Source organism: Eulemur rufifrons, chromosome 16, assembly GCF_041146395.1.
Source record: "Eulemur rufifrons isolate Redbay chromosome 16, OSU_ERuf_1, whole genome shotgun sequence".
In the NCBI taxonomy this organism is placed as follows: domain Eukaryota; kingdom Metazoa; phylum Chordata; class Mammalia; order Primates; family Lemuridae; genus Eulemur; species Eulemur rufifrons.
Genome location: NC_090998.1, coordinates 42,786,837 through 42,813,142, shown reverse-complemented (window position 1 = coordinate 42,813,142; position 26,306 = coordinate 42,786,837). Strand labels below are relative to the sequence as shown.

At 53.1% G+C, this 26,306-nt stretch overlaps 2 protein-coding genes across 8 annotated transcripts in view; one reads left to right on the top strand and one right to left on the bottom strand.

Annotated features, from left to right (window-relative positions):
- Positions 1 to 11,229: 11,229 nt before the first annotated feature.
- PPP1R1A (protein phosphatase 1 regulatory inhibitor subunit 1A) lies at positions 11,230 to 19,621 on the top strand. 2 transcript variants are annotated; one of them, XM_069490306.1, is made up of 7 exons: positions 11,230 to 11,473; positions 15,256 to 15,316; positions 16,311 to 16,348; positions 16,679 to 16,742; positions 17,705 to 17,860; positions 18,822 to 18,928; positions 19,492 to 19,621. In XM_069490306.1, the coding sequence occupies exons 1-7, from the start codon at positions 11,390 to 11,392 to the stop codon at positions 19,495 to 19,497; spliced, it is 516 nt and encodes a 171-aa protein (XP_069346407.1). In that variant the 5' UTR covers positions 11,230 to 11,389; the 3' UTR covers positions 19,498 to 19,621. The 2 variants fall into 2 exon arrangements, with proteins under 2 accessions (XP_069346407.1, XP_069346406.1); XM_069490305.1 differs by having other exon boundaries at positions 11,231 to 11,473; positions 19,489 to 19,621.
- A 1,009-nt stretch (positions 19,622 to 20,630) lies between these two features.
- PDE1B (phosphodiesterase 1B) overlaps positions 20,631 to 26,306 on the bottom strand; it is a 28,190-nt gene continuing 22,514 nt past the window's right edge. For all 6 annotated transcript variants that reach the window (XM_069489682.1, XM_069489679.1, XM_069489681.1 and 3 more), the window contains 6 exons: positions 24,633 to 24,753; positions 24,233 to 24,314; positions 23,776 to 23,884; positions 23,153 to 23,283; positions 22,526 to 22,646; positions 20,631 to 22,027 (listed from right to left, as the gene is read on the bottom strand). In XM_069489682.1, coding sequence (XP_069345783.1) covers positions 22,543 to 22,646; positions 23,153 to 23,283; positions 23,776 to 23,884; positions 24,233 to 24,314; positions 24,633 to 24,753 — 547 coding nt within the window. In that variant the 3' untranslated portion in view covers positions 20,631 to 22,027; positions 22,526 to 22,542. The remainder of the gene's footprint in view (positions 22,028 to 22,525; positions 22,647 to 23,152; positions 23,284 to 23,775; positions 23,885 to 24,232; positions 24,315 to 24,632; positions 24,754 to 26,306) is intronic.

The following is a 26,306-nucleotide window of genomic DNA, read 5'->3' as shown; positions in this document are numbered from 1 at the left end:
GCCTTCCTCCTCCTACTGCTTCTGTGGTCATTCTTGGGGACGTTCAACATTCATGTGTATGACTCCAGCACTCTGGCTTCTCACTCCTTGACCTTTGTACCTCAGCCTACACTTTGCTGCAGTAACCTCTGAAATCCGAAATTCAAGGACCACACCTTCTGTCCACAGCATCCTGTCCCTCCAGCTCCATCACTGTAGGGCCCAGCCGTAACAACTCTGACTTGATCCAGACCTCCGGCCACTGACCCTGCCATTTTTCCCATGTGGCTAATGACTGCCTTTCCCCAGCTTCCTTGCAACTAGATACGGCCGTGTGACTAGGTTTTGGCCAGTAGGATCTGAAGAAATATAAGGACAAATTATGGGTGATGCCCTTGACAGAAAAGGGGTGTGTCCTCCCCTTCTCCTTTCTAAACCCTTGCCCTGAGTGGTAGGCGCTAGAGCAGCCCTCTTAGGCCACTGAATGGAAGCTGCGTACTGAAAAGGAAGAGTGACAAGATAGAAAGTCTTGAATATCGTGGAGCCACCATGTTATCCCTGTTTAACTTCCGTTCTGTTTAAACCATGGTATTATGACCTTGTTGCTGCACCTGACTAGTACCTTAACATACTTTCCCATCTCACCTTCCTGTGTCCTGAAATACCACCACCTAATACTCAATTATTCAAATCAAAAACCTGAGAATCAATCTTGATTTCTGCCTTTCCCATACTCTCCACAATCAATGCATCAATAAGACCTTAGACTCTATCTCCAAAATATGTCTTTATTTCATCCCTGTCTCCCCTTCTTCACTGCCAGCACCCTATTCCCACCACCGTCATGTATCACCTGGACGTCTGCAACAGCTTTCTGACTGACCCTCTGCCTCCACTCTCACCCTTACACTCCAGCCTCCATTCAACACTTAGACAGGTGATTTTTTTTTTCTTCTGAGACAGAGTCTCACTCTGTCGCCCAGGGTAGAGTGCAGTGGCATCACCACAGCTCACTGCAACCTCAAACTCCTGGGCTCAAGCAATCCTCCTGCCTCAGCCTCCCAGGTAGCTGCAACTACAGGTACACACCACCACACCCAGCTAACTTTTCTATTTTTAGCAGAGATGAGATCTCGCTCTTGCTGAGGCTGGTCTTGAACTCCTGACCCCAAGCAATCTTCCGCCTCAGCCCCCCAGAGTCCTAGGATTACAGGCGTGAGCCACCACGCTCAGCCCAGACAGGCAATCTTTCTACAGCATATGTAAGATCACGTCACTCAGTCTGCTACTTAAAACCATTAGATGGTTTCCAATTACACTTCAAATAAAATCCGACCTCTTTACTGGGGCCTACCTGCGTGGTCTGGCTCCCAAGCAACACACACCCCCGCCCCCCGCCTTCATCTCATTCCACCCCCAGCCCGTGATGTGGCCACGGCACATCCTCCATGGTCCTTGCGCACTCACCAGCATCTTCCCCGCTCAGGCCTTCATCCTCGTTCCTCTGCCAGAACCCTCTTCCTCTTGCTGTTTGCGCAGCTGACTCCTGCCCGTCCTTCAGGTCTTTGCTCAAAGGTCATCTTCTCAGAGAGGGTTCCCCTGGCCACCCTCTTCAGCACCCACCCATCTTCCCTCCCTCCAGTCACTTGTCACCTCGCCCTGTTTATTTCCCTCATCGCATTTTTACCATGCTCTGAAATTATCTTACTTATACATTTGCTTACTTGTTTATATACTTTTTCCCTCATAAAAATGTAAGCTGGGAACTCATCCATCATTGTTATTCACTATTTTCTCTCCAGTACCTCAAACAGTAATTACTGGGCAAAGAGTTGGAGGTCGATGAATGAATTTGAATGGAACCCAGGAGTGAACTGAATGAATAAATAAATGAATGAGTGAGTGAGTGATCAGTGAAATTAACTACTCTTTTCCTCGAAAGGAGCAAGTAAGGAACAGAGAGAGGCTAGACGGGTTCACGCCAACACTCTCCCCCTAATGGAAACAGGCACAGGGAAGGAGGGAGGGGTCTCCCTCTCTCCAAGTGGGTGGGAAGGAAAAGATCCAGGGAGGGGCTGAGGAGCCTTCCTGCTCAGAGGTCCGGTGCTCCCTTCCACAGCCCCCACAGGGTTAATGTGGAGGTGAGGAGAAGGCACCTGCCCAGAAGCTCACGTGGGATCGGAGATCCAGACACTGCAGGGAGGAAGCCTGAAGTCATGTCTCAGGAAGGGCTTCTCAACACATGTTCAGGTAAAGGGACCCCAGAACGGGGACTTTCTCTTATCGGGGGTGGGACAGGGTCTTATAAAAGAAGAATGTCCCCCTTTGCTCCCAAATTTCCTACCCAGAATATGAAGTTCTATCACAAGGAGGTAGGATGGGCAGGACAATGTCCACAGAGCCTGCTGTAAGTCCTCCCCGGACCCAAGGAGGCAGGACAGCCAAAGCCTCAGACGACCTGTCTCTAGACTAGCGAAGCACCAAGTCTCTCTACTGCCAGCTCCTTGTCTCCTGTCCCAGGGGCCCTTTTCCTTCAAGAGGAATCACAGGATCTTTCACTCATAGCCTCTGATGCATAGTTTCAGAACAACTCAGGATCCCCAAGCATTGAGTTAGACAGAGCCCCTGGACAGCTTCTGCTTGGGTACCTCCATCAACAGAGATCTCCCTCTGCACAAGGCAGCCTGCTCCAGGCTCTGGTGGCTCTGAGGGAAGAGCATTCTTCCTCCCAGCCAGCCAAACCTGTCACCCTCGAACTGAAGATAGTTCATCCTGGTGGAGCAGCACAGGTAAGTTGGTCATTTCTTGTTTCCATGTGACAACCTTTGAGACACCTAAAGACAGTTATCCTAATAGTAAATGATACCATTTAATGAGCATTTACCAGGAACTGTGCTATTATTTACATTATCTTATCAATACCTGCAACATCCCTAGGGTGTAGAAATTATTATTCCCATTCCATAGATAAGGAAATAAGCTCGGAGAAGTAATGCAACCAGCCCATGATCACTTGAGTATTGAAGAGTCAGGATTTGTTCCCAGGCCTGGCTGACTCCATCCAAAGCCCGTGTCCTTGCCCCCTCTGTTACACCAAGCTCACCCTACCACTACCGAATCTTTTCTCCCAGTTAAACAGCAAATCGTTCAAGCGATTCTTATCTGAGGAGTGCTGGATCCCCTTCCTCCCCCATTTCCTCCAATAACTTCCAAGTTCAATGAAATCTTTGCAGCCACAGAGCCTCAGACCCTCTTCCTGGAAACTGGGAGTGGAAAAGGAAGTCCTGCTTCTGCTAATAGCAGAAAATAGAATCTTCCCAAATTTCTCCCCCCACACCCCAGTCTTCAAACACAGGCCCTAGCAACCCCACCACTCCCTGCCACCCTCCCTTGTTCAATTTCACCTCCCTTGTCCGCCAGGAATTTGTCAATCTGCCTCCCCCTTATTCTCACCTTCGTCTTCCCCAGAGTCCTACTTAGCCTGTTAAAAACCTAACTCCAGTTCACCCTCCTCCACAAAGCCTCCTCCAGTCCTTCAGGCTGCCCCTTCCTCAAAGCTCCCAAAGCCCTTATTTCTGCCTCAACAACAGCAGTTACTATTTGCAGCTTCTGGTGTCTGGTCTCTGTCCCCGGCTGGGCTTCTCCAGGGCACAGAGTATGACTTTAATCTCTGCGCACATTACAATGCAGGTGCTTAGTAAATGGCTGTTAGCATCAAATGCAGATTGATTCATTTTTGATACTTCAAAAATGAACCTAGAATGGTGGTTAGGCTGCAGAAATCCAGGAAGCAGTACTAACGTCAGGGAACTAATGGAGATACCGTGAGAGGTGGGCCCCCAGCACGTAGGGGGCACCTGGCCTCTGGAGATTGAACGAAATAATGTATTACAGTTATGAGTTCAAGGAAGGAAACAGGGTTTGAAGCGGGATCTGCTGCCCTCTGGTGGCCATTCCACCGCTGAGCCGTTTGTTTTGTATCTATTTTTCCCCGAAGAGAAGTCAAGTTGCTGGTATAGCCTTAGAAACTGACACCCCTCTCTCCTGGCACAGTCTTAACTAACCCAGTTGCTTTGTAAAAGGTTATTAAAATTATAATTTCAACTAGGCACCAGGATGCAATAAATGAAATTTCAGGCTGGGCACAGTGGCTCACACCTGTAATCCTAGCACTTTGGGAGGCTGAGACAGGAGGATCGCTTGAGCCCAGGAGTCTGAGGTACAGTGAGCTATGATCAGGCCACTGAACTCCAGCCTGGGCAACAGAGTGAGACCCTGTCTCTAAAAAAAACTTTTTTTAATTTTAAAAAAGCAATTTCACAGCGAGATGCGAAACCATCCTATGAAAAATTTCAAAGGAAATTTTTAAGAATCAGTTTCTGACCCCCTAAAGCCAGATCAAAGATATAAATCGGGGTCATATTATGGGGAGGAGGGGGGATTATGTGAGGAGGAAATGTATGGAGTAAACTGTGTTGTCAGCCCCATCCGCTCCCTCCCAAGGAAGGAGAGAGGGGCCTCCTCCCTTAGAGCAAACCTAGTGGGGTGCTTGCTCAGGTTACCCCAATACCAGGGTGTTCTGGGGCCTGGGTGCTGCCCAGAAGTTTAGAAGGAAAGAGAAGACTGAGGAACTGCCGTGTGCGCACCCTGGCAGAGCCGCTGCTGAGACACCTGGGCCACAAGATTTGTCTGACAAAGGAAGAAGCAGCTACGGGCCCCGCAGAACAAGCTGGGTGCATCCCCATGGGTTCACCTTCGGTCCTGTGCAGTGGGGCCACCTCAAGGGACAAAGGACCCAGCAGTTGAGGGAGGAGTCTCAAGCTCCTGGGACAAGGGAACCAGGAGAACGGGGCTGGCAGGGCAACTCCGAGGAGCCAGGAAACCCCCCAAGAGAATAATCGCCAGAGAACACAGAGCAGTCTGGGGACAGCACCAGCTGAGGGAGAAGGAGGCTGAGCACCAGCTGATCTCAGGCTGGTCTGCCCTGCCCACCTGCTGTGCACCACCCGCCCCTCACCAGCCCACCCTGCTCTGAAACAACATCTAGTGACAGTGGGAGAAGGGCCAGGCTGGGGGGCGGAGCAGGAGGGAGAACATGACGGATAAACAGGACAGAAGCCAGCCGCTCCCGGTTCCCCGCGGCAGGCTCCCACCACAGTAGGGCCCAGCAGGCTGGAGAAGTGACATGAAATAGTTCCAGGTTTTGGTTCATACACCGGCCTGGTCATTCTAATTTCTGAATAGAAACTGCCCCTTACCTGAGAGCGAGCAAAAAAGCTAAGAGGCTTTCCTGGGTTCTCACCAAGGAGCAAGGATAAAATGTACCTCTGCCCACTGCCCAGTAAACTGCAAAGGATGGTTTATAGGAAACAAAAAGTATCATGAAATCAAAATGCGACTTGGATTGTATAATCAAAATGCAACTTTATTTTTTAATTATATGACAAGTCTTGGTTTTCATCACACAGGTTACAATCTCCCCTTCACTGGGACTTAGGTACAGGGACCCAAGATTCTCCCTTCAAAGTCCTCTCAGCTTTCTTTTCTCCAATCTAGAACACCCCTACTGCCAACCCCTCTCCTCCTTACCACCAGAAGTCTGCCCTTCGAGGCCTCTTGAGAGCAGCGCAACCCCACCTAGGGGTCCTGAACACTTCCTCCACTTTTTGGGCAGGGGAGAGAAACACGTGCCACTGGCCTCCTGTACAGTTCCAGCACGGTCCCCTCACCACGTCCCTGCCCTGTCCGGCACTCTCACCATCTGTAGTGCATTGAACAGTGTCCCCCGAAATTTATGTCTACCCAGAACCTCAAAATAAGGACACAGGGTCTTTGCTAATGCAACTAATTACAATTTCAAGATGAAATAATCCTGGATTTGGGGTGGGCCCTAAATCCAATGACTGGTGTCCTTGGAGGAAGAGGAGAGGACACAGACACACAGAGGGAAGAAGGCCATGTGAAGACAGGCAGAAAGTGGAGTTACGCTGCCACAAGCCAACGAACACCTGGGGCCATTAGAAGCTGAAAGAGGCACAGAAGTGTTCTTCCCTAGAGCCTAGGGTCCGGCTGACACCTTGAAATCAGGTTTCTAGCCTCCAGAATCACAAGAGAATGAAGTCCTGGTGTTATAAGCCATTCGCATCTCACCCCACCCCTCCAGCAGCAATCAATGGCTAACCTCTGGCAAGAGGAAATGGTGTGGGGGGGAGCGCAGGGCTGTAACTTTCAAATGACCCCTCTGTCCACACTCCCCTGCTGAGCAGCCCCAGGAAAAAGGCAGGCATCTGCTCTCCCGGACACCTACAGCAACACGGCCAGAGCCCAGGGGGCCCTTCCCCGCCCACTCCTGGAAACCTACCCTCATCCTGTCCTGCAGGCTGGGGAATTTTCCATCCTCCCATCCCCCAAGTCAAAGTCATTAGATTTAATCATTAACAAGGCGGGTGCTAATTAGCAGAACAGGGTGATTGTCCCTGCTGATGAGGACACACTGGACATCAAGAACAGCTGCTCCATCAAGAGTGGGGAGGAACAGGACCTGGCTGAAAAGGAGCAAGGGATGTCCTCCTGTCCCAGATCCTGAAGGCATTAAAATCCCCGTTCTTCATCCTGCTTTCTCCAGAGTCAAAGGAGAAAACATTAGCAAGGGCGTAGTGGGTGCTAAGCACTTTACTACGGACATGACCTCATCCCACCCCTCACTATATATAGTAGGGATACCGACCTGTTGTCAGTCCAGTAGGGTGAGGACATTGAGGTTCAGAGAGATGAAGCTACTTGTCCAAAGTCACAGAGCTAGTAAGTGGCAGAGCTGGGATTTGAACCCAGGCAGACTGCTCCCGAGGCTGTGCTTTTAAGCACCATGCTGAAAGGAGCCAGCACGGAAGGGAAGCAGTGGGGTCTGCGCAGAGGCCACGCTGATCTCCTTCCTCCTCCCCATGCCCCTTACCCCACAGCATCTCGTACTTCCACTTTCGTAATACTGATGACTACTTGGCCACCCCCCGCCACCCTACCTCCTTCTAGCCCCATAAGCTGTCAGCGAACAGAGAGACTTTATCTGTTTTGTGCTCCACCATGTCTCCAGCACTTAGCATAATGCCTAGCACATACAGATACCCAATAAATATCTGTTAAAAGAATAGATTCAACCTTTCAGAGGGTTGGGAATGGAAGGGACCAGCTAGAGGCTAGCTAAGGATTGGGTCTTCTGCACTGCTGATGATCACAGTTAAAATGCATCTCAAGAGGTCATCTGGTCCATGCCCCTGCTTCAGGTTGAGCCATTGCCCTGCCATAGCCACCAAACCTGGTTTGCTGGGGCAAGCATTGGCATGGCTTCTGGTCCTTGGGAGAGCTGCTGCTTCTCTGTTGGCCTCCATTTCCCCTCGCTAGCCTGAGGGGGTGGGATTGGCTGTTCTCTAAGACTCTTCCACCCCTACCAGTGGTGTTTGTGGTTCGTGAAAAGCACTTTGGAGATGAGCATCCCCTCTGTTTGAATCACCAGCTCTGGCCCCATTCCCAAGAGTGCCAGCTGTGGGGCGGGGGGTGCACCCAAGCCTGGCAGAATTGCAACGATGGGCTTTTTCACAGGCAAACTGGGACTTACACAGCCATCTCCTCAGAGGCCACACATCTACTTTACTGCTGCTTCTGGGGCTCACACGAAGCTATGGAAACTTCTTGCAGAGAGGCCTTCTAGCTGGCCTAAAGCCCCACAGGGCCAGTCTCCCTGCAGGGCACCCACGCCTCTGTTCCAGGTCAGGGCCCGCTCCCCACCTGGCTGCCCCCTTCACAAGGCTTGCCCTGTAAAGACTCTCAGCCATTTCCAGAAAAGCAAAGCCACCCCAGATGACAAAAATTCACTCCCCAGTTAGGATTTTCAGAGCATATGCCACAACCTCTGAGATTATTCCAAAAGAATTTCCAGAAATGTTTGAGAAACTGCAGCACATCGGTATGAGCATATGGCTTCCTGGGGTACCACTTGGAGGGGTCGCTGCTCCTTTGGGTGTACGAAAGCAGTCTCTCGTCTCAGAACTGTGTGTGTGAAAAGTGCACACACATGAATTTAACAAGCAGGAGTGTGCCCTGCCGCACTGGCCAGGCAGGGAGAAATGCAAAGATGGAGGCAAAGCGCCCAGCTCCTGGGTTCTAACCCTGGTTCTGAGACTTCCCGGCTGTGTGACTGGAGCACTCTTAACTCAGAAGGACAGAATAGCAGAACAGGAAGAAACCTGCGTAGTCACCTGGTCCCCTTCATTTTGCAGATGAGGACACTGAGCCCAGAGCAGAAGGCGTTAGCAGGGGAGGCGGCGATCCCAGAGTCACCCAGACAGTTGGTAGCAGAGGGAGGAACTGAACCCTGACCTTTCAAAGGTGGCCCAGGTGGCCGTGTCAGCAATACCCCTCTTCGCTACGCTGCCCTTGAAAGTAAAATAAAGATACTAATACCTGCCCTCCCTCCCGGTTGGTTGTGAGGATTAGTGGATTAATGCATGAGGAGGTTAGTGGGGGGTGAGAAGGGTAAATAAATAAAAGCAGAAAGTGCTGAGAGTAACCAAGAGCAGCCACGTTAACCCAGAGCCCAGTGAGATGAGAGCAGGCGGGTGGGAGTTGGTAAGTGGCTACATCACCAAGTCACATCCCTGTAACCTTAAATATTTCATGGACCCCGAGATGCAGCTCCTCCAGCCAGGCTGTGACTGCAGCAGGGCCGTGAACACTTGCACACTCGAGCACACCTGACACAGAAACACGCAAGCGGGGGGAAGGGGTGGAGATGAGGCAGCTCCAACTCTTACTCACTCTAGGAAAGGCTCCAAACGCAGGCATCAGGCCCTGTGCAACTCCCAGCCTGTGTGTGAGCAACCCACGCCTGCTTACACCCATGAGCCCACCAGGCACTCTCACACGGCCCTGGACATAAATAAAAGTCAAAACAACACACACCTTCACAGACAGACCCATTCCAGCTTCGCTCAGCACCCAGCCACACTCCTCCTCCCTACTACCCATAAACACTTCGCCCACCTGCCCCAGTCTCCTCCTCCGGAAGCCAGTACTGAGAGCTCTCTTCCCTCTCCCTCTCTCCTCCTCTGCCTCCACCCCAGCACCAGCTGCTCCCAGGACCCCTCTTCCCACACAGCCCCTCATCAGCCATCTCACCAAAGCCTGGGCTCTCTTGGCCCCTCCCCTGACCTGTGGCTTTTGGGACAAGGGGCTCTCAGAATCTGGGACTTGAGATGACAACATGAAGGGTGGGTGTGAGGCTTTGGGAGGAATTTCCACGACCAGACCACAGTTTGAGGGAAAGAAGGAAATATGCAAGAGGACTAGGCAAACTGGATGGCCAGGTGGGGGTGGGGATCTTCTTAGGAGAGTCTGGAGAGGTGGCCCCCACCCCAGTTCTGCTGACCTGCTGGGAGATAGCAATAATGCCAGCAGCTATCAATGCATTGAGGACCTTCTTTGTGCCAGCCTTACTTCACAGCTCAGCCCTGTGAGGTGGGAACCATTCTGTCCATTTTACAGATGGGATTGAGGCTCAGTGAGAGGAGACTGAGTCCCCGGAGATGAGGGTGTGGGAATCCCGGCTTCACGTCCCCTGGTCCTGGTAGAATGGGGGAGGGAACAGACAAGCCAGCTATCTAGAGAATACTTTGGATGCGGCTCTGTGCATGTGTGAGGTGAGGAGGGAGGAGAACAAGTGACTGGGCCCTAATGTGCCAGGCACCTCCCACCCCGCAACCTTATCCTGGCTGCTTCGGTGCTTTCACAATCTCTCCGTCCACTGTCACTTCTTGGGGGTGGGGTGCACAGAGGTTGGGATCCAGGGGGCCAGCTGTTTTCCGGCTGGCCCTGCTACATCCAACAGAGAGCAAAAGAGCCCAGCAAGTGCAAGCTGGATGTAGGGAGTCATTCCTGGAGTCCAAGTGGCAGCAAAACAGGGGCCAGTTAACATGCAAGGGGAGGTCCAGCTGGCTCACTGGGTCCCTATAACCCCAGCCGTGCTCTAAGAAAACTGAGCCTGACGTGTGTAAGAAGATATGGCTGGGGGGAGGGCAGGCGAGGTTATTTTGGGAGGTAAGGGAAGGGCTGCCCAGGAGAGGAGACAACTGAGAGTTGAGGCTGACCCCATAGAAAAAGGATGATTTTAGGGTCCTCAGAGAACCAGGCCTAAATCTGCATGGAACTTGGCAGTTGCTTGGTTTAAGGTAGGAAGGAAGGATGGATGGACGGAGGGATGGAGGGATGGAGGGAAGGAAGGAAGAAAGGAAGGGAGGGAGGGGGGAGGGAGGGAAACAGACCCCCAGCCCCTCTTCCAGCACTCCCTGTGCTACTCCTCCCCAACCCATCCTTCTCCCCTCCAAAGACATCCAGCCCTGTCCCTGACGAGTGCCCCCCCGTACCTCCCCTCCCTCTGTCCAGTGATCCCCAGCCCCTAGGAATACTCTGTCTCCCTCACTCCCCGGTGTGGATTGACAGCTTAGTCCTACACCAAACTAGTAAATTCTCCACATAGTCTAACCGGGCAGTCTCTCTCCTCATTCCCCAGCATTCTCCCCTTGCAGGCCTTTCACCTACTTTATGGTCCCCTAATTTAGCAAACAGAATGTGGAATCTATTTCACAAGCATTATTGGCTCCCCACCCCATTACTCCTTCTGCCGGTTCCCAGATGGTCCTCTCTCCCTAAGCCCTCCACCCACTCCCATCCACACTTCAAGAGAGACACTCTCTGAAGACCCGCTGTGGTCTTCAGTTCCCTCTCCTTGCCGCCGAGTGAACACAGGACGGGTGCCCAGACCCCACACCTCCACTCTAGGGTTTTTCTCTCAAGGGAAAGTCCCTCTCCGAGTCTAACCTTAATCCCTCCTGCTGCATACCTAAATCTCCTTTCTATCTTTCTCTATAACACAACCCCTTTTAAGATGATAAATGAAATCTTCCTCGCCTGCAGCGCCCCTCACTTCCCCAGACCCTAAAACCTGCCCCAGCTTGAAGAAGTTCTTCGTAGCCGCTCCCCAGCCCCACTCCCTGCCCAGAAGTCTGAGGATACCTAGGCATCTGCCCCGTCCACCGACTAAGACTGTGACCGGGCCACGCCCGGACTCGCTCGCCCGCGGGGCGGTGACCCCGCAGCCGCCGGCGCAGCCACGAGGGGGTTAAGGTTCCGGGCGGGGGGAGGGGGCCGGGAGGGGCAGGTGCGGAGCCAATCGGCGGCTGCGGAGTCCCACGAGCCGCGAGCCGGGATCGCTGAGCCGCGAGCCGGGAGCCGAGCGCCGAGCGCGCCGGGCTGGGGCCGGGGCCGGAGCGGAGCGGAGAGGGAGCGCGCCCGCCCCAGCCCCGAGTCCCGCCGCCTTCCCTCCCTCCGCAGCGCGGACCCAGCGGCCGCCGCCCCAGCCATGGAGCAAGACAACAGCCCCCGGAAGATCCAGTTCACGGTCCCGCTGCTGGAGCCGCACCTTGACCCCGAGGCGGCGGAGCAGGTGCGGAGCAGGGCGGGGCGGCAGGGTGCTCGCCCAGCAATGAACGAGGACCCCCTGGACCGGTGGGACCCGGGATCCCTGCCCAGTCCTTCCTTAGCAGTGCGCCCTTCTGAGGACGAACGCGCCCAGTTTGGGGGGTCTTCTGTCCCCTCCCCCACCGTCAGAGCCACATCTCCACATCTGGGCTGCTTTGAGACTGACCAAAGGACTAGCGCCTCCACTCGATGCCTATCCCGCGAGTCACTCTCTTCCTCCCCAGCCCTGGGGGAGGGGGCCTGCCTGAGGCCTCGACCCCTCCCCCCTTAACCAAGCCTGCATCCCCCACCCAGTCGACCCCGCCAGAGTTTCTGAGTTCGGTGGCGTGGCGGCGCTGGCGGGTACCAGCAGCAGTGCGGGAGGGGCTCGGAAGGGGGTCGGTAATGGAGGGAGCCTGGGACTGTGGGAGTTGGAAGAGGAGAAACAGCTCTCCTTGTCTCCTCCTAAGTGGAGGCCACCTTGCCAGGCTCCACAGAGAGGTGACAGGAAGGGGCTGAGGACAACCGAGAGAGCTGGGGCTTTGGGGAGAAGGCTGGTAGAGTCTGAAGACTGAGGCTTCCTTCTGCAAGTCTGGGCACATGGTCCTTATTCCCAACTCCTGCCCTTTGGAGCGGGGAGCGGGGAGTGGGGGTGGGACGCGTGAGTGGCACTGGGAGGCCAGAGGTGGGGGCTTTCTAAGGGCTGGGGTCCAAGCTGAACAATATGCAAGGGAGAAGCACAGTGACAGGCTTGGCTCTAGGGGTGGGAGTCCAGGGCCCTGGCCCAGCCTCCTGGCCTGGCCTATTTTTAGCTCAGAGCAGCCTGGCAGAGGGGGCAGTGTTTGAGAGTGTGAGCAATTGTGTGTCTCGGTAAGACTGAGCATATGTGTGGAGAGGGTGACCACCCGTGAACCTTACTACTGCTCATTTGCCAAATATTTGCTTATTTAACCATTGCTCCATTTCTTTGTGTTCTCTGTCCATTTGCCTAGACATCCTCATTCCTAAAGAATATTGATTTCCCACAAGGTCACTTCTCTGTTTCCCCCAACCAGCTGCCAGGCTCTGGCTGGGCACCCACACCTGAAAAAACTTTATCACCTCTTGGGATGGGCTGGAGAGAGTGGTTTTGTTGCTGCTGTTGCTCCAGCTGTTTAGCAGAATAAGGTCTGGATTCTGGAAGGGAAAGGGCAGGTACACACCCTCTGTAACTTTAGCTTCCCAGAGTGGAGGTAGCGGGTAGGTGTCTCCATCCTCTCCCTGGCCAGGGCTGAGCCACATCTCCAGACCTCCAAAGTGTGACCAGAGGACGGAGTGTGGTGAGAACTCACAAACCTCCTGAGGATGAGGAGGGTGGAGAGCCACTAGCATGGGAAGTGCTTCCTTGGAGTCAAGGGAAAGGCTGGTATGCCCAGAGGCAGGGGACTAGCTAAGACCCAGAAAAGAGGGCTCGAGAGTGTGGGCTCTGGGGGTTGGGGGTGAGGTTCCAAAGAGAACTGCCTCCCACTGGCACAGCCAGGGCCTGACACCTGCATCTGTTTGCTTTTGGAGGAGGCAGGTGTAGTAGGTGTGTGTTGGGAGGAAGAGGGGTAGGCCAGCTGGTTCAGGGATCTGGGGGACAAGGGAGGGGCATGAGGCAGTGCTAAGGAGCAGAGGGAAAAAGAGACCTGGGACTTAGGCTTGCTTTTCTCTAATCAGAAATCTGTGTCCCAGGCTTGAAATTTTACCTGTAGTCTAACCTCAGCCCCTCCTGCTGTGTTACCAAGTGTGCAGGCAAAAAGCTGCCGGCTTGGCAAGTGCTCCTAACCCAGACCAACTCGGGAGGGTGAAAGGATTTGGAAGCTCCGAGTGATGGAGCACAGAGTGGCAGGGAGTGGAGGGTGCCCACAACTTCCAGATCCTTAGCGTGACTGGTTTAGAAATAAGTCAGAGATGAAAGCACCACTGTCAAGGTCCTTGCGAGCTAGGATTAGGGGTAGGTGCAGGGCAAAGATGGGCAAGAGACCATCTACTTATTTCCTAGTAGTTCAGGTGCCTGGGAGGTGCTTCAGGAAGTCTGAGTTTCCTCCTCTCTGCTGTAGGATATCACAATTCTCAAGGACTCTGAGTGCTTAGAAACCTTGTCCAAGGCAAAGCAGTAGGTTAAGGAAAGGACCTGTCCAAGATCCCAGAGCCCTGCTGCCCTCTCAAAGGCCCTTCTCGTCATACTCGCAGCCTCCTTCTCAGGCTCCCAACTCAGATGTTATCTCAACTCCTAATCCCCACCCCACCCTCTCCCTGTCTCTTCCACTCTTCTCCAGCCAACACCTCCCCACCCCAGGATGGAAAGAAAAAGAGAGGAGGAATCTCCTAGTAAAAGAATGGCCCCCACCCCACATACATGAAGCACACGTGCCCGCCTGCTGGTCCCCAGCCCGTTTGCACCAGGAATAGCCCTAGACAACTCACAGTTAATGTTTGTGCGGTGCATGCATGTGTACACACACACACACACAAAGGACTGGTACTGCTGGGGACCTTGAAATGTCATCAAACACAGATGCCACTGGATTCTCCTAGGAAAACAGTGCTCTACCCCCACACACCCCAATTCTCTGCATCCTGTTTCTTCTTTGGGAAGAGTCCCTGCTCAGGCTTTAACAGCCCCTCTTGCTGTAGCTGGTACCCACTTTCTGAGCATAGAGAAGGACAGCGTTCACCACCCCACATCCTCCACTGCCAGTGATGATGGTACTAAATAATGGATATACAGAGATGAGGATTTGATCATTCAGTGTCCTCACCCTACTCCTCTCAGTCCTGGATAATTTAAGCCCCCCTCCCAGCCTCACTGGCCTTCCCTCCCCACTTCTGAGCTAGAGGAAGCTGCAGGGACTCTAACCCCCATCCTTCTACTCAGCCAAGCCTCTAGAGCCTCCAGAGAAAGGAAAAAAACTACATCTCCCAGGAGTCTTTGGACTAACTTCAACAACAGTCAACTTTATTGGCAGCATGACAAAAGAAGAGCAGGGTGAGGGGCTCAGAGGCCCAGCAGTCAATCAGCTTTCTATGTTAATTTCCTAGATTGGGACCAGGAGCCCACAATAAGATTTTTCAGCTAAATTTTAGTCCCTGACCAGGGTCCTGCCTAGGGCTCCACCTCATACTGTGTTTACCATGACAAGGATTCCCTGAAGCCTATTTTTTGACAAATCAGAATGGTAATGTGTCCAAGAATAGGGAGGACATTAGAGGATGAGGGCACAGGCCACAGGAGATGCACATTCAGACCTTCCTTCGCTGTGCTGTGCTCCCAGGCTGGGAGTGCTTGAGGGATGCTCTCTGCAGGCGCTGACCCACAAAACGTTAATGTCTGCTTGAGGGGTGGGTGGGAGACAGAGGGAAAACCCTGTGCCCTCTCAAGTTATTTCTGACCATTGATCCAGGATGGACGGAAGGACAGCAAGCCAGAGATCAATACATTAGAGCAGATATAGCTGCTGAGATGGAGAGCTGGGGCAGAACCAGGGGGAGGTGAGAGATGGAACAGGGGGATGGGGGGCAGGCAGTGGAGTTGGTCTTTTGGGGTCCTCAGGAGTAGCTCGCCCCTGGGGAGGGGGAGGGGCCCAACCAAGGATGTCCGCCCTGGACGGTGGGTCCAATGTAACGTGGCGATTTCTGTGGCGTGGTAAATAGCCTGGCCTGGGTTGTGTTGCTGCGTGGCGTTGGGTGGGGCACTGATGCTTCCACGTGCACTTGACCTCTTCCCCCTTTCCCACTTTCCCTCAGATTCGGAGACGCCGCCCCACCCCTGCCACCCTTGTGTTGACCAGTGACCAGTCATCTCCAGGTAACCCAAAGGATGGGTTTCTGACGGGAGTGGGGGCCGCCGCGGACAGCGGGGTCCCAGTGGGAGAAGAGGGTGCTAGATGGAAGGGCAGATCTGAGGAGGCAGGGATCACCTCAGTCCCCGGCGTGAAAGTGGCCTGGATGAGCAGGATTTCCTTCGCTTTTAGAAAGATGGAACAGTGCTAGGAAGGGGAGGGAGACCACCTGGCTTCTAGGCCCCCCAGGAATTGGGGTGGTCAACTGAGTGCTGGTTGCTGCGGCAACAGCCTTTCAGGTTCCTCCAGCAACTGGGATGCTGCTGCCCCCACCCCCAGAGGCAGTGTCAGCTGTGAGGGGGAGGGACTGCCTCCATCAGCTGTCTGCACAGCCCCCAGAGGGGAGGGAAGGTTAGAAACAGCTCAGGGAGCAGCTGGGATTCTGGTCACCAGCATCCCCATCAAGGTCTAGGGAGAGAGCAAGGTCCCGGAGAATGTCAGGGAAGCTTGCCCGGGAGTGGAGGAGAGGCAGCCAGGCTGATACGGTGAACTGGAATTCAAGGGCCTGGGTCTCCAGCTTTCCTCCAACTACTGAAAATGACTGTACCTTCCTGGACCCTGCACAGAATCAATTTCCTGTTCTTTGTCAGTGTTCCCTCCTATGCAGGGCTCTGTTCTGGCTGGCCCTGGGGTGGGGAAATTGGAAAGAGAAAGACACAGATACTTCAGAGGGGTAAGGAAAGCAAAAAGACCACAAACCCTGCCTACGGGACCACCAGGTCTGAGGCAAGAATGTGGACGGCAGAGTCAAGGCCAGGACTAGGTGCAGGGGACAGAGGCAGCCAGCAGAGCAGGAGGAGTAGGGCGGGGGGCGGGGGGCCGGGGGGGGGGGGGGCGGTGGATGTAAGGGACAGATCAGGAAGGAGATGATTGCAGAGTCTCCTCACCTGGGAAGTCAGCTCTATGAGGACGCCTGGATTTCCTGTCCTGATCACCGCCTTCTTTCCCTGTTCCCCTCAGAAGTAGATGAAGACCGGATCCCCAACCCACTTCTCAAGGTGAGCTAGTCCCTCCCACTCAGCCTCGCCCAGAGAACCCACAGATTCATCAGGGGATTTCTCCTCAAAACCCTGCCTTCCATCTCTAGGATCTTCTAATTCCCTCTTTCCTGCACCCCTGCAAACGTGCATGAGTGGATCACATGCCCCCCACACATGCACCCCTCAGTCTTCTTGCTCACCACTGTGGAGGTGGCTGGGGAAGCAGGAATTTTCTTCCCCCACCTTTTGAAGCTCACACCTACCCCCAAGCTCCAGTGCAAAAGCACAGCAAGGCGGAGGAGGAGGGCAAGGGGGCTGGCACCCAACTGTGCTCTGTGTCCTTTGCAGTCCACTTTGGCAATGTCTCCACGGCAACGGAAGAAGATGACAAGGATCACACCCACAATGAAAGGTGCGGAAGACCCTTCCCATCCCTTTTTCCTCCTCTGTGCCTGAAACTGGAGAGTAGACCTAATGACCCCTTTAGAAGGGAGGTCATTGAATCTGCCTTTATCATAGTGGGGCTATTGCTAGACACCTGAGGCCAGAATCCCAGCTCTGCCACTGACTGGCTGAGTGGCCTTGGAGAAACTGCTTAACCTACTGAGCCTTGAGTACTGCCTCACTCTGTCAGATAAATAAAATATGTGAACTCATCAGCACAATGCACCGCACATAGAAGGTACTCAAATAGTTCTTGAATCTCCATTGAGTCTTTCCTCCTGCCCCCAGGGGAAACCATGTAGCCCAGCAAGCTGAGTATCTTTTGTTCTTTTTTTCTTTTTTCTTTTTTTTTTTTTTTGAGACAGAGTGTCACTTTGTTGCCCTGGCTAGAGTGAGTGCCGTGGCGACAGCCTAGCTCACAGCAACCTCAAACTCCTGGGCTTAAGCAATCCTCCTGCCTCAGCCTCCCAAGTAGCTGGGACTACAGGCATGCGCCACCATGCCCGGCTAATTTTTTTTTTTCTATATATATTTTAGTTGGCCAGATAATTTCTATTTTTTTTTAGTAGAGACAGGGTCTCGCTCTTGCTCAGGCTGGTCTCAAACTCCTGACCTGGAGCGATCCACTCGCCTCGGCCTCCCAGAGTGCTAGGATTACAGGCATGAGCCACTGCGCCTGGCCTCTTTTGTTCTTAAAGGCTCTTACCCTACCAGTCCCTTACCTGTGAAGGAAGTACTGTTTACGGTCTAGCTTTCCTCCATCCTTATTGGCCAGCTAATGTCCCCTCCTAGTTCAGATCTCAGTGTATGGGAAAGTCAAACACCTGCAATGTGTACTGACCCTTTAGTGGAGCTGTTGAATTCGGGGGTCCACAGGGGAGACTCTAGGAAGTCATGTCCAGTGTTCTCTCCCTTTCTCTGTGCCCCCAGAGCTCCAGATGATGGTTGAACATCACCTGGGGCAACAGGAACAAGGGGAGGAGCCTGAGGAAGCCGCTGAGAGCACAGGGACCCAGGAGTCCTGCCCAGCTGGGATCACAGGCGCCAGAGCGGAGTCAAGGCTGGGCACCTCTGGGACAGCACAAAGTATGTTCAGGCTGGGGAGGGCCCCAGACACCCTGCTTCCCAGCCTGGCAGGAAGCAAGCCTTATCTACTGGGGGAGGGAGAAAGAGCTGGAGCCTGGGCGAGGTCTAGTAGCAGCCAAAATCTATCTCAAGGATACGGGTATATTTGCATGTTTTGCATATATTTAAATCTTCCCTTTCCTTACCAACCGACCAAGCCCTCCCAACTCAGACCTCAAAGATCCCTATTGAGGCTGCCTGGGGGAACCTACCTTAAGGGGAACAGCATTCACAAGCTAGAATGTTGTCACTTTACTGGCCAAGAGGCCTTGAGCAACTTACTTAACCTCAGTCTATGAAATTATAATGATGGTGCCTACTTCATTGGGTTGTTTGTGAGTATTAAATGAGACTGGTTCTTAGCATAGCACTGGACACATACAAAGAATACAATAAATGGAAGCTGGTGGCAGTGGTCTCATACATGTCCACCATCTCTCTATCCTAAATGTATTCCAGAATTCAGAATTTTTCTAATATTATGAAGGTGATATAGTATATATATTGTATCTTGCCTAATAGCTCCAGTACAGTACCCTGTAATCAAACACATTAATATTTCCACAATCCAGTAAATGGTCTCACTAAATGAGATAAATAATAAAGACTAAAAATAGCTTCATATCAGTTCAGGTCAGGTTTAGCCACACATTGAGTTTATACCCAAGTTTTGTTTAACTTTTGTAGGAGAGTTTATTCTTTCTTTTTTTTTCTGATTGCAGATAGATAAAAAATAGCGAACCTATAGTAGTAATCATGATCAGAGAAAAAAACCCTGTTGGTCTTGCCCAATTGCACCCAACTGAGTCTTGGGCCCCTATCAGGCGCCACTGGGGTATGGGATGTGGTAAGCAGAAGCAATCCCTTCTCTCCAAGGCCTTCATAAATGCTACCTCTTCCACCACCCATTTTCCGTCCTTAGAGCCTGCAGAATCCATCCCTAAAACTCAGGAGAGGGGCAGTGAGAAGCCCAGCACAGAGGAACCCTCAACCCATATACCACCATTGGATTCCCAGGGGACCAACTCGGTAAGACCCCAGGGCTGGGCTGCCAGGTCTACAGGAAAGCAAGCTGTGTGGATAAGAGTAAGGGGCTAATATTTGGAGCCCAGAAAAAGGGGAACAAAGGACCAACTTGAGTCACTGAAAAGTTATCCTTTATGGTAAGAGAACTTGCATCTCTGACAAAGAGAAATGGGATTAAGCTGCAGCAGGAAGGATTGAGGTTAGACTTTATGTAGGACTTCTGACTCCTGGAATGGGTGATAGAAGTGGGCCATGTATTTTTTTGACTTTATCAAATGCCTTTAGGCACTTGGAACCCAAAGGGAGATCCTCACCTGCCCAGGCTGGGTGGGCAGTGTCCCTCCCTGTCTGGAGGTGGATGCATCCATAACTTCCCGAGCTTTGATTTTATAATCCTCACTTCCCCCACGTGGACTGGACAAGAGTCAGCCACTGTTACCAGACATCAGAACATACTTCCTGAGAAGTTAGGTGCTTGACAAATGGGATGGTCAGCAGGGGAGGGGACAAAATGACCTCTCACCCTCTGGCCTCTCACCTCCTTCTGCCTCTTTCCTCCACAGCAGGTCTGAGAGAGGAGGAGGTGGCCCGGAATCGAGACTGCAGTTGGGAATGCATGGACACTGGATCTCTTTCTTATTTCTTCACTTTTGGGGAAATTTTGTTTTTAAAAAGTGATAAATTTGTTGTTAGGTCTTTGGCACTTTCCTTCTTTCACGACTCAGAGAATCCTTTCCCTCCCTCTTGTCCTGCTCTTACAGCCCCTTCCCCTCCCACTCAGCTGTCTCTGGGGAGGAGGGAGGAGTTCCTCTATCCCTGCCTTTACTTGCTGTGGGGAGACAGATGGGGGGTCTCTCTTCCCACGGATAGGCAGGACTAATTTCCAGGGTGCCAAGAAGGAAGAAAAGCCCCAGGTTCTTTTTTAATTGAGGAAAGATCTGACCACCGGCAGGCGTGCCTTGCACCTGGAAGACTTGGAGCCCTTAAGGCCCGAGCCACGTCCAGCTGTGACTGTGCTGTGGGCGCCATCTGCTGGACACAGGGGGAACTGCGCCCTGGCGCTTGGCCCGTGGGAAAGAGGGTGTTTGTGTGGGTGCCTCCTTGCCTGCCCTCCAAACCTCAGCTGCCTTCCTTTTGGATTCCCAGACTTCAGGATGTGTTCCCTCCTCCAGCTCCGAGACCACGTCCCTTATTCCAACCCGTTAGCAAAGACGGATAGAGAACAAGGTGGCTGTGAATGAAGAGGGCCTTGCTGGGAGTAGGAACATCTCTCCCCTTGTTCTAGATACTGAGGGGCCCAGATTAGACCAAAACAAGCATAAGTGAAGAAACTTCCTCAGCTCCCACAGCCAGGCCTCTCCTGCCACTGCTTTTGATTTTCCTAGGTGGTGGGGGGGGAGAGACGAAAGCAGGGAAGGCAAGCTTCTTTCCCCTCCTTGCTGAAGCAGCAGTGTGGTGTGGAGGAAAAAGCAGAGCCCGAGAAGTGTCGGGTCCCAGCTCTGCCCTGCACCTGCTGTGTGTCCTTGGGCAAGGCCTCGTGTCTCTGGGCCTCAGCTTGGCCACATACACATCCATACATTTATATAAATACGTGTGTGGGTATAAAATAGGGGGAACACCTTGCCCAGATTTTATCAAGCTTAAAACAGTAGTGTATGTGAAGATGCTCAGCCAACATCCACCCAGTGAATACCAGACAGCCAGACCAGGTCTCTCTTCTTTATTGATCTCTGGCTATAGCAGGGGTCTGGGAGACCATGGGCAGGGGTGAGTCACATGCGTCTCTGCCCCACTAAAGGTGGGGTGGGAGGACAGGTATCAGGGTGGCAGGTCTAAGAGACCATGGATATGGATTTCACACAAACAGGGCCCACTGTACAAATGCATGGTTGGTATTTACAAGAAAGGAGAAGGGCAGTCACCTGGACTGTGGCCCTTCCTGGGGCAAGGTGGGAGCAAGGAGGAGCCTGAGGGGAGGAAGGGGCACCGGGCCTGGCCGGGGTCTCTCCAGAGGCCATGCCAGTGGCAGCCCTGAGCCCCTCCTCCATCTGCCTTTCACCCACCACTCTCTACTTGTCCCAGGGGAGGAGCCTCTCGGTGCCTGCAGCCGGGCCAGTTCTGAGAGATGGAGGGAGGGAATGGACCCACAGGATTCCTGGATTATACCTTACCCTCCCCACGCACCCTTGACCCCAACCCAGCTGGTCTCTCCTGCCTTAAGATACATCCTGAAGATGCTTTGCTGGGATGATCTCAAAGCACTTTACAGACATTGGTCGGATGGGAGCCTCCCAGCCCCCGGGGGAGAGGAGGGAGGTAAAGACCTTGGGGGACTAAGCCAGGGCAAGTGACAAGCCCCAAGGGCCCAGACCAGTCCCAAGTTCTTGAGGGCTGCAGGAAAGACCTCAGGCCCTGGTCCCAATGGCTCCTCTTTTCCCCCAGTCACTGTTTCAGAGTGGGAGGGAGGGAAGATTGCAGGGGTCAGACTGGGAATGGGCTGAAGCACTACGAGTCTGGAGTGAAGAGGACGCCTCCCCGTTCCCAGGTCCTGGAAAGGTACCATGCCCTGAAGGAGCCCACTCCAGTCCCTCCCTGCACACAGGGCTCTAAAAATCCCATCTTTCTATCCTATTCCAGCCCTTCCCAGGGGAGGAGCAGGGGCACCCAGACCTGCCAGCTAAGATCTGGGGTGGGGGACTGAGGGAACCCCCAAAATGTATTGCTTAGAAACTTGGAGGCAAATAGGACAGGGGAGGGCCAAAGGGGCTGGCATCTCTGACCCTCCCCCCCAGGCCCTGGGAAGCCCCATGAAGCTCTCCCTTCCCAGGCAGCCATCTGGCCATGGGGAGAGCCCAGAGGCTGGGGGGAGGGACACAGTGACCACTGGGAGCCTGAAGTTCCCCAGTCTTGCTGCCGGGACATTGATGTATGCCCCAATGGGTGTCAGGTGGGGAGGGACCCTTCCCCCAACCCCACAATCTCTGGCATGTGGCCTTCGGGTGGGTTGTCTCTTCCACAACCTCCATGCTCCCTTGGAGCAGATGGGGGAGCCAGTCCTGATGGATGGTGCTGATGATGTCGAACACTGGACTCAATGAGGACCTGGGGAAAGAGAAACCTCAGTGCTCTGACCTCTCCCTTCGTCTCTGGCCTGACCGTCCTTCTCCAAGTCCCAGTCCCCACTCAGTCTTGAGTATAGTTGTGCAAACAAATGCCCTTCAAAAGGGTGACCAGCTAAGAGTGCGAGTGGGGGCTGAAATCAGAGTCACATTCAACAGACCTCACTTAGCCTTGTGCCTTGGCTGCGCTGCTCTGCCCTCACCCACCAAGGTGCTGTGCCGGCCAGCTGCAGCCTGGCGCAGGCCCCACCCTGAGCTCTGAGAAGCTGCCTCCTTTCTTCCTGCTGGGGCTGTAGGACAAAAGAGGGCGGGAGATTTCCCTGCCCACCCACACCCTAGTTCAAGTCTATCTTCACTTCCTCCATTTTACTGCCTGGAAAGAGGGAGGGAGAACCTCACGTCCACTGGACCCCAGAGATGACCCATCCCAGATGCTACGTCCCATGCCCAGCTCTCCCGACTCCCCCCACAGCAGGCCCACCTGGGCCAGCCCCAGGGCTAGTCCAGATTCCCATTCTGGTTGTGTTCGTCTTCGGCAGGGGAAGGCGGGGCCTCTTCTTCACAGGGGGACAGCTCATCAATGGACATCTGGTTGGTGATGCCTGCAGGGGAACATAAAGTTGAGCTTAGACCAAGAAGTTTTCTTCCCCAGAACCCAAAATGTATGTGGAAAGAAGTAAGGGATTCTCATCCACCTCTCTGCCTTCAAGCTCAGCTACATTCAACCCATCCCCACTTGGGAAGAGCCTCTCCGGCTTTGCTAAAACTCACAACCTCCACTCCCCCATAAAGGAAGACATTTCCTCGCCAGGGCCACCAAGTTACCCAAACCTCCAAGGACACCACTAGCAGAGACCATAATGTGCACGGGGTCCCCTGGGTTGTGGAATATTATGGCTGTCCCTATCTATCGTCTATCCAGCCCCCATTCTGGAAAAGTCCAGGCCATTCAGCCAGTCTTTCCTGTGATCTAACATTAGTCTGGTCAGTCTAATTCCCGACTCTAGGAGTCCAACCAAGGGTTGCTCCAGGGGCTTAAGAACAGTGGACCTGCCGCTGCGCCATTAGCCGTTCACGCAAGCACTCCCCACCCTCCAACATCACGCACCGCTTGTAGCCCGTTCCTTCCACTTCTGCTTGTTCTCCTGAATGTACTTGATCCAGGTGGCGCGGAAGCTGACCACATCAGGGTTGGGGTCTCCCACTTCCACATCTAGAGAGGGCTGGCGCCACTGGAAGCTAGAAGGACCCCACACACACCCCCAGAGGTGAGACTCAGGCCACTGCAGAACCACCTTCACAGCCCCCAGAGTGGAGGAGATGGAAGACCAGGAAGAGGTTCAGGGAGCCTCATCCTTCTCCTCTTCTCCCTCTACTAGACACCCTCCAAGTCCCTGTCCTTCTCCGCTAATTTCACCCCTCCCTCTCCACACCTTCTCCCTAGGAGAAGGAAAAGACAAACAAATTTAGCCAAAAGCCAAAAAAGACAGAACTAAAGGAGGAAACAAAAAATACGGTGCAAAGGAGCACAGGTGCAGGTCATACCCTTCTGATCCCATCCTTCTGCCCCTGACTGTGTGACAAGCAGCGGAAGGGCTCCCAAGCTTGGAGCAGCCTGCCACCCTGCCGCCCCCACCACAGCTGCACCCCCTCCCTGTGAGTCAGGCCTCTCTGTGAGTCCAGCTTCCGTCCCCCAGAACCAGGGGACCTGGCTACCCCAGCCACCCTCACCTGGGCTGGTTTTTAGACTTGGAGTCTTCATCCGATAGGGGCTGGACGCTCTTCTCGGCCACATCAGTCAGCACAGAGAATGTGGGATCCACGATGAAGTCGATGAAACCTGCCGCAGAGGGAGCAACAAAACAAGGATGTCTTATTCTCATGTGGAGGGCTGGGCACGGCCGGGACCCCTGCCTGCATGTAAAACAGGGTGGAGAGGTAACCTGGGCCTGACAACTTCCCACTGGGGATAGGCTTTGGGATGACGTCTTGGTGACCCCAGAGAACTCCTCCCTACCATTGCCATCCCCTGGCCTCCCCCACAGGACACCGTGCTCTGGCACAGCAGGCCTGCCTCTGCAGGATGAATGGCTTGCAGGGCTGGGGGCTTGGAGCAATCCTGGCCCAGGCCCAGATAGCATCCTTTCCCCTTCCCGGTCCTCTCCTCCCCGCAGGAAAGGACACTCACCAATCTGGGACTGTGCCACCAGAGTGGAAGTGCGGTCACAGAGAGGAGAAAAGGGCAGGCCCAGCTCTGCCTCCTTGTCACCCTGGGGGAGAAAGGACAGGGTGGGAAAGCTGGAGAGGATACCGCAGACCTACCAGATCTGGGGTGCAGCTAGAGGTGGTGGGGGGCAGTTGAAGGAGGTAAGGAATTTCTTTGCCTTTGACCTGGAAATGAGTGATATGCAAATGGAATGCAGCTATTATTAAGCTTTTAAGATAATGAGATTTTATCCCACAGATTTAGGATCAGGTCAGAAGCTACGGGTAGCTGAATAAAGATCTGGAGTTGGAGTAGGGAACTCGGAGAGCAAAAGGGGAGAGCAGGCCCCATGGGCAGAGGGTGGGCAAAGATGCCACGCTACCTGGCGGAAGAATTCCTCCATGAGGGCCTTGGTCCAGCGGCTGTGGACTGCCCACTGCTTGGTTGGGTGGCTGATGTCAGCAGCATGGAGCAGTAGAGACAGGGCCTTGGACTTGTCAATCCTGGTTGGGGCAGGTGGCAAGGGAAGGGAGACTGATCTTTTAGGGAAAGGAAACCTGGACTATTCCTAACTTCCCATCACACACCCTCTCTCAGACCCATACGAGCACATCGTTCCACACAGCTTCAAACACTCTCCAAGGCTACACACACCCACATGTTTATAGGTAGCAGCACAGGTTAGTAGCTGAGAACTCAGGCTCTTAGAATCAAAGGGCCTGGGCTCGAATCCCCACTATACCTGCCACACACTTGCTGTGTGACACTGAGCAAGTTACTTAAATTTTCCATATTGGCTAGGCGCGGTGGCTCACGCCTGTAATCCTAGCACTCTGGGAGGCCGAGGCGGGTGGATCGCTCGAGGTCAGGAGTTCGAGACTAGCCTGAGCAAGAGTGAGACCCCGTCTCTACTAAAAATAGAAAGAAATTATATGGACAACTAAAATATATATATATACAAAAAATTAGCCGGGCATGGTGGCGCATGCCTGTAGTCCCAGCTACTCGGGAGGCTGAGGCAGTAGGATCGCTTAAGTCCAGGAGTTTGAGGTTGCTGTGAGCTAGACTGACGCCACGGCACTCACTCTAGCCCGGGCAACAGAGTGAGACTCTGTCTCAAAAAAAAAAAAAAGAAAAGAAAAAAATTTCCATATTTCATTTTCTTCAACCCTAAAATGGAAATGACTCTACCACATGTTGAGTTGTTCTGAGAATTAAATGACATACAACATGTAAGCATTTAGGAGAGTGTCTGGCATATGATAAGTGCTCAGGAGATATTATTTATAATAATAATGGTTATTATCATTATACCCCCACAATGACCCGCTGTGACACTGCATTCTCCCACACACAGGCATCAGACACAGAGATTAATACACACCTTCAGGACACACACGAACACAGTCCAGTCTCACTTACACATTTATATACACCCACCCACTTTTTTTTTTTTTTTTTTTTTTTTGAGACAGAGTCTCACTCTGTTGCCCCAGCTAGAGTGAGTGCCGTGGCGTTAGCCTAGCTCACAGCAACCTCAAACTCCTGAGCTCAAGCGATCCTCCTGTCTCAGCCTCCCGAGTAGCTGGGACTACAGGCATGTGCCACCATGCCCGGCTAATTTTTTCTATATATATTTTTAGCTGTCCATATAATTTCTTTCTATTTTTAGTAGAGATGGGGTCTCGCTCTTGCTCAGGCTGGTCTCGAACTCCTGAGCTCAAATGATCCGCCCACCTCGGCCTCCCAGAGTGCTAGGATTACAGGCGTGAGCCACCGCGCCCGGCCTACCCACCCACTTTTAAGCAACATTATATGTAATTATGGAGTTTGTTCTGTGTTTTGTTTTTCTTTTTTACCTCACATGACTCTCGCAATAGCTCTGTTAGAGTAGGAACTGGTGGCAAGCTGTTGTGGAGGGAGGCGTATCATTTTTACCATTTCACAGATAACAAAACCGGAGTACAAAAGAGGTGGATGAATTTCCCAACACTTTGGAGTGAGCCTGTCCTGAAGCTGCGGTGAGAATCCCCATGTCAGATTCCTGGCCCAAAGT